Raw genomic sequence first — 7,613 nt, forward strand, 5'->3', positions numbered from 1 at the left:
AATGAATAAAACGTGGGTGAGTTTTTTTTTAATTAAGCTCTAAACTCAGATTTTGATAAATCTGCCTTGCAGGGGGGCTATTAATCAACAGTCTTATTTTTGTGGTTTTATTGTTTTTTTAAGCCATGACTGAACTCACAGGGGCAGATTTATTAAAGTGTGAGATTAGAGGCAATCACAAAAACTCACCCACTTTTTATTCATCTACTGTGAATTCTACTAATTTGACTATGAATGTGAATGTGATATTCGAGGTTTTGGACAATTCCTAGCAAAAAAAAAATCTGGAAAAATTAATTTAAAATGGTCCGATCAGCACAGCTCCAATTGACTTCTATAGCACCTTGACAACTTTTACCTGGTGAAGTTTTGTGTTAGTGGTTTTGTGGTTTTTACACTTTAGTTATTTGCTAAAACTCGTTTTGTCTCATATTTTACCAGAAACAAACTCGACCTAACATCCATCCACAAATTTGGCTTAATTTTAGAGTTTATAGGCTTACAGAATTAAAATTTATTGAGGTCTTGAGTGAAAACAAGTGTCAAGCACCCCAAAACACCCGAAAATAGTGAAGGCAAAAAACATATTCAAATGGTTAAAGGGACCTCTTCCATTGAATTTTACATGAATTTGACATGCTTTAGCTGGAGTATTTTTGGATTTGGATTTTTTTGCTGCTTTGGAGCATAATAAATCTCTAAAAAATCAAGTTTATTCAGTGAAATAGCTCACATTTTTAGAGAAAACTAACCTTGACCTTTAATAAAGCTTGCATTTTTAGAGCTTTTTTTTTTAAAAAGAGAGAAAACCACAAATATTTTAAGATTTGTCAAAAAATTCAAAATTCAGTTGTTAGTAAATGGGCCCCAAGGGGCATATTTATCAAGGGTCGAATTTCGAATTGAAAAAAACGTCAAAATTCGAATTCAAAGACCAACCGAAATTAAGTCTAAGTTTTTTTTTGGACGAATAGATCAGTTTTTGATCGAATAGGTCCGTATTCAGCCGAATTAGAATCGTACGAATCTAAGTAATAGCGCATTCGGTCAAATTCGATTAGAAGTTTTCCCCCAAAAAGAACTTCAAAGTCCACCAATTGACTCCAAATAGGTTCTAGGAGGTCCCCCATAGCCAAACCATAGGAATCAGCAAATAAATGTTAAATTCGGCAGGATTTAGATGGTGAATGGTTGAAGTCGAATTTTTAAAGAGACAGAACATGATAAATTTCTATATTCAAATTTTTGCATTCTTTTCAAATTCAAATCGAATTTGGACTATTCCCTAGTTGAAGTACATAAAAAATAGCTCGAAATTAGATTTTTCTTTCATTCGAAAATTTACCTCGACCTTTGATAAATCTGCCCCCAAGTGTTGATTGTGATGAGTTGCTATAATATTACCACACATCCATTACTCATCCATTACTCATTTAACATTTATTTGCTGATTCCTATGGTTTGTTTTTTCATTTTATGAATATTTCCTTCCTAATATTTAGATTGACAAAAAGGGAGAGTATAATGATTTTTCCTCATGTTGCCAAAAAACAAAATGGTATTTCCTTGGCTGAGTCTGAGTTTGCATTCATTTTTAATAAACAAGATGTTCAAGATTTTTACAAATAGAAAATTAAAAATACAAAATGGGAATTGTGTTGTAAAAAAAAACTTTGCCTGCAGTCAGTTGGAAAAATTAGCGAACTCTTTATAAACTTTATAAATAGGTCACAAATTTGTAGTGTTCATCTCATTTATTCTGACTTGTGATTGTGTCTCTATGCTAAACAAGTCTCCAGTGTTTAATTTACTGGTTCCAATGGGATAATGTTTTTTTTTTAAGAAGAAAAGTCATGTAATGTTACTAAGGTGGATCTATGCTCCAGGGAGAGTATTTGTTTATATAAAGAAATATGAAGTATTTTACTTTACTTCTCTTTTAGAACCTTCTGCAACCTCAAGTCAAAATATGTGGAATTGAGACACCTGAACATATTTCTACAACACATTGAACAATTTTACTTGCACTTTACAAAAAGTAAGCATTCTGCAGTTTGTATTGATTGACCATGTTTTAACTTGTATTGCTAGGTGGAATACATCGGTAAAAGTAATTTTCCAAATTAAAAATCAGTTTCTTTTCCAAATTGAATGTAAGGTATGTTTCAAGAAAATGATTTTACATTTTTTAAATTTTGACATGTTTTTACATTTTGAAATATGAACCACAAAGAAATAAAGATAATATATTTACTATGTTCGGAAAACAAAAATAAAATGGGTCTAATAAAATGACCAGGAGGTTTACAGAGTAATTGTAAAAAATTTGCAATATGAAACAAATACATCAATGCAGTTAATACATTTGCTTGTGTTTGAAAGAAATACCGACTAACAAAATCACAGAGAAGTTTTAGAGTGAAATGATTCAGATGTAGGAAGTGAATAAGGCCATTTTGGATTTCAAGAGAACAATGTATCTGTATATCAAACCCCTTCATAAGGTTGTTAAACTGAACATCATCATCAGCAGGTTTTAGGCAAAACCGTCATGGGAAAAATAAGGCAAGCCAAATTCAAACATAAAATAATGGGGCTATATTAAAAACACTTAGGGGCAGATGTATGAAGGGTCGAATATCGAGGGTTAATTAACCCTCGATATTCGACTAGGAACTAAAATCGTTCGACTTCGAATATCGAAGTCGAACGATTTAGCGCAAATCCTGCGATCGAATGATCGAAGGATTATTCGTTCGATCGAACGATTAAATCCTTCGAATCGAACGATTCGAAGGATTTTAATACAACGATCGAAGGAATATCCTTCGATCAAAAAATCTCAGGCAAGCCTATGGGGACCTTCCCCATAGGCTAACATTGACTTCGGTAGCTTTTAGCTGCCGAAGTAGGGGGTCGAAGTTTTTCTTAAAGAGACAGTACTTCGACTATCGAATGGTCGAATAGTCGAACGATTTTTAGTTGGAATCGTTCGATTCGAAGTCGAAGTAGTAGTCGAAGGTCGAAGTAGCCCATTCGATGGTCGAAGTAGCCCAAAAAACACTTCGAAATTCGAAGTTTTTTTAATTCGAATCCTTCACTCGAGCTTTGTAAATGTGCCCCTTAATAATAAATAATGTATGCATAAAATAATAAATAATATCTTTGTTGCCACATAGGGGGTTTATTTACTAAACACCCAATGCATAAATCACGGAAAAATTTGTAATTTTTTTTATAAAAAGTCAGACTTTTAAAAAATCACACATTTTTTGGAATTTATTAAATCCCAAGGATGGAAAAGTCCAAATCTGAAAATCCGGCATCTCCGACTTGTCTAGGTTGCATGTAAGTCAATGATTTTTTTGATGTGCGCTGGGTTTTGGGCAATACCCCCAAATTTTCGGGTGAAAATGACGAAAAAATCTTGAAAATCGGATGAAAAAGTCAGAAAAAATTTGTGAAAATCTGATTTTTTCCCACAAAGCAAATTTTCGGGAAAATTTAATAATAAATAAGTGTAAAAAATCAGAGTGGATTTGATTGCAGTTTATAGCAGAAAATATTGAGATAAATTCGGACTCATTCGGAGTCTAAAAATAGTATTGTAACATTCTATAAAAATGTAGTGGAATCATTTCAATGTGTACCTTATTTTTTTTTGTCTTGCAGTTTTATGATGAACATAGTGAACATGCTTTATCCGTGTCATCATCCCATTTCCTTGACTAAACCTGTGAACTAAGCAAAGCTAATTGGCAGCCAAAATATGGCAGCTTTAGAAGGGAAAATAGTACCTGGAACATAGAAACTGCAGGCTAGTATGCCTATACTTCCATGTTAGTGATGTAGCTTCTGTGATTTAAGGTACTTACAGGGTTATGTTAGCACTAAGTAGCAATAGTGAATGGAAAATAATGCTGAACGATCAAAAGAAAAACCTGAATAGCTCTAAAACCTCTAAAAATTTGAGTTTTTCTGATAATTCCTAGTGAAAAAACCTGAAAACCTCAGAATTGTCTGAATTGATTTAAAATGGTCCAATGGGATTAGCGCAGCTCCCCCTGACTTCTATAGGAGGGTTTTACATTTAGTTTTTGTGTTTTTTACATTTAGTAGGTTATTTACTCAAACTTTATTTTTTTCAAGTCTGGGTTTTTGGAGCAAAAACTGGAAATTTTAGTGGAAAAAACGTTTAGATTTATTATACGCCGATGCTGCAAAAAGCCTGAATCTGAAAATCTGCAATCTCAAACTTATCCAGGTGATGTAAAAGTCAATGGCAGATGTCCCTATCCCAATTTGAAGATATCGTGGTTTGCTCTGGATTTAGCCTGACAATCCAAAAAATTTGTGTTTTTCTGGCAAAAACCCGAAAAAAACATGATGCAGAAAAAAAGTCTGAAAAAACCATACAATTCAGATTTATATGATTTATTTTAATGATTTATAAGGCTAATTGTAGATGGGAGTTTGGGCAAGCTTTTTTTTATTTAAAAAGCAAGAAATCAGATTTAAGCAAATATCCCCTTGATAAATCTCAAATGTTTAGAACTTTTTAAAAAATAAAAATAAAAAAACCCACATTTTTAGAAATTTGTGGGAAAAACTAAATGCGATAGTGAAAAAAACACATTTTTAGAGAAAAAAAATACAATTTGTGGAAAAAAATTAAATCAAAATTTTAGTAAATCGTCCCTTTAGTGCAATTTATTACAAATGGGGAAAGAGCTTAAACATTGAAAACCATCATCTACCCAAAGGGGCTGATTCACTATGGATCGAATATCGATTTGTAGTCGTAGTCGAAGTAGCCCATTCGATGGTCGAAGTAGCCCAAAAAATACTTCGAAATTCGAAGTTTTTTTACTTCGAATCCTTCACTCGAATTTAGTGAATCAGCCCCAAAGACTGTTTTATGACAGATGAGCTTTTTTATGTCATTTCAGAATTCATTCTACGTTTTTAACCAAGGAAAGTCTGAAAATGGCTTTAGTAAATCAAAAAAATGTGTCAGAATTCTCCATCCAAGGATTCTCAGATAATATTGAGTTGCGGCTGTCTCTTTTCATTGTGTTCCTCAGCATCTATCTTTTCATTGTCCTTGGAAATCTTATTGTCATTTTAGTGATTTCTGTAAATTCTCACTTACACACTCCCATGTACTTATTTTTGCTGAATCTTTCAATCAATGATATCAGTTCCACTACAAATATTTTACCTAATTTATTACACATCCTTTTCACACAACAAAAGAATATTACCTTTTTAGGGTGTATGACTCAGCTATATATTTTCATGTTCTTGGTTAGTGATGAATACATTTTGCTGGCTATCATGGGATATGATCGCTATGTTGCCATTTGTGATCCTCTTCATTACATTGAGCGGATGACCCAGAAACACTGCACTCAGTTGATAACTGCATCATTGGCTGTTAGTTTTTTTATATCCATTCCACACGCTGTTCTTATATCTAAATTATTTTATTGTTCTTCCCATGTCATTGACTATATCTTCTGTGATGTCACACCACTGCTAAAAATTTCATGTAGTGACACCTTCAATGTAGAGCTTGTAACTTATATTGAAGGGACACTGGTGGCTTTTAATTGCTTTTTACTTACTTTGATTTCATACGTTTTTATCATCTTGGCAATCCTGAAAATAAAATCTTCCGATGGACAAAAAAAAACTTTTTCTACATGTGCTTCACACTTAATCTGTGTCATCATTTTTTATGGGACTCTGATTTCTTTGTATGTGAGACCCGCATCAAATTATTATCCAGAAAGAGACAAGTTTTTTGCCCTGTTGTACACTGTACTGATCCCACTGATGAATCCTCTGATTTACACTTTAAAGAATAGAGAATTTCAATCAGCCTTTAATAAACTAAGTAAAAAAAACTAAAGCTTTATTTTACAGCTATATTTATTTTTTTATACTAAAAGAGTTGTTCACCTTTCAATTGTCTTGTAGGGTGATTTATTAAAACTCAGATTTTTCTGGTCATGTTTTTAAAGGGGAAAGCTCAAATTTTTAGAGAGAAAAACCTAAATTTTTTAGAGATTTTGTATACCCCAAAGTTGCTATAAATCCAAACCCGGAAATACTCCAGCTAAAACCTGTGGAGGTCATGTAGACGTCAATGGCAGATGTCCCTGAAGATGTCTCTTGCCATCATGATCCACTCTGGTTAAGTATGATAATCCGACAAGTTTAAGTTGTCGTGGCGACAATTCGATAAAGTCGAGTTTTCAGAGCATCAATTCTAAAAAGCTGAACAATTTGCTTGACGCGCAATTTATTGCGATTTTTTTTCTAGAAGAATTATTGGTAATTAGGTTTGGGAGGTTGGCCAATTATTTTTTTTTATTAGAGTGAGAAAAAGTAGAGTTTTAGTAAATACCCGCCGTAGTATGACATAGACATTGGTATTCCGAGACAATTTGCAATTGATTTTCAATATTTATTTTTTGCATTTTTAAAAAAATCTTATAACTTTTTGTTCAGTAGCTCTTAGCAGCCAGGTAGTGACTTGAAAGATAGACTGAAATATAAATAGGAAAGGTACTGAATATAAACATAAATAATAACTCATAATAATAACATTGTAAACTCCCAGAGCAATGGCTGTTTGGCTGCTAGGGTCATCATAAGAAGGCAAATAAGTAAAAAAATATAACAAAATAATAATGAAGACCAAATGCAAAGTTGATTGTCATTGGACATCATACAACATACTCAAAGTTCATTTAATTTCAAACCACTCCTTTAAAATATCAAGGCTTTCAAGAAAATACTGACTGATCTTTTGTATCAATCCACGCATATGAAAAAAGACGGACTTTTATCAAGGTCTTAATTTAGACATCAGTGGTGTGAATGAAATATGAATAGGAAAGGGCCTGAAAAGAAAGATAAGTATAGGTATGGGACCTGTTATCCAGAATACAGGGGACCTGGGGTATTCCAGATATGGGGTCTTTTCATAATTTGGATCACCATACATACTGAACGATCAAAAGAAAAACCTGAATAGCTCTAAAACCTCAAATAATTTGACTTTTTCTGATAATTCCTAGTGGAAAAAACCTGAAAACCTCAGAATTGTCTGAATTGATTTAAAATGGTCCAATAGGATTAGCGCAGCTCCCCCTGACTTCTATAGGAGGGTTTTACATTTAGTTTTTGTGTTTTTTACATTTTGTAGGTTATTTACTCAAACTTTATTTTTTTCTACTCTGGGTTTTTGGAGCAAAAACTGGAAATTTTTAGTGGAAAAAACTTTTAGATTTTTTATACGCCGATGCAGCAAAAAGCCTGAATCTGAAAATCTGCCATCTCAAACGTATGAAGGTCATGTAAAAGTCAATGGCAGATGTCCCTATCCCAATTTGAAGATATTGTGGTTTGCTCTGGATTTAGCCTGACAATCCAAAAAATGTGGGGTTTTCTGGCAAAAACCCCAAAAAAACTGATTCAGAAAAAAAGTCTGAAAAAAACCCATACAATTCAGGTTTTTGCTTGATTTTATTTAGTTTTTCCCCAAATCAGATTTATTCGAGTTATTTTAATGATATATAAGGCTAATCGTAGATGGGAGTTTG

General features: G+C 32.8%; 1 protein-coding gene across 1 annotated transcript; it reads left to right on the forward strand.

The window, feature by feature from the left end:
• The first annotated feature begins 4,986 nt into the window (after positions 1-4,986).
• LOC121395747 (olfactory receptor 1044-like) lies at positions 4,987-5,913 on the forward strand. The gene has a single exon (XM_041570032.1). It carries the CDS (start codon positions 4,987-4,989, stop codon positions 5,911-5,913), a length of 927 nt encoding a protein of 308 aa, XP_041425966.1.
• The last annotated feature ends 1,700 nt before the right edge of the window (positions 5,914-7,613 follow it).

The sequence above is a fragment of the Xenopus laevis genome, chromosome 7L (assembly GCF_017654675.1).
Source record: "Xenopus laevis strain J_2021 chromosome 7L, Xenopus_laevis_v10.1, whole genome shotgun sequence".
Taxonomy (NCBI): Eukaryota; Metazoa; Chordata; class Amphibia; order Anura; family Pipidae; genus Xenopus; species Xenopus laevis.

What these genes read in the sequence shown, in the direction of transcription:
- LOC121395747 (XM_041570032.1), top strand. Translation starts at nt 4,987, where the DNA reads ATGGCTTTAGTAAATCAAAAAAATGTGTCAGAATTCTCCATCCAAGGA.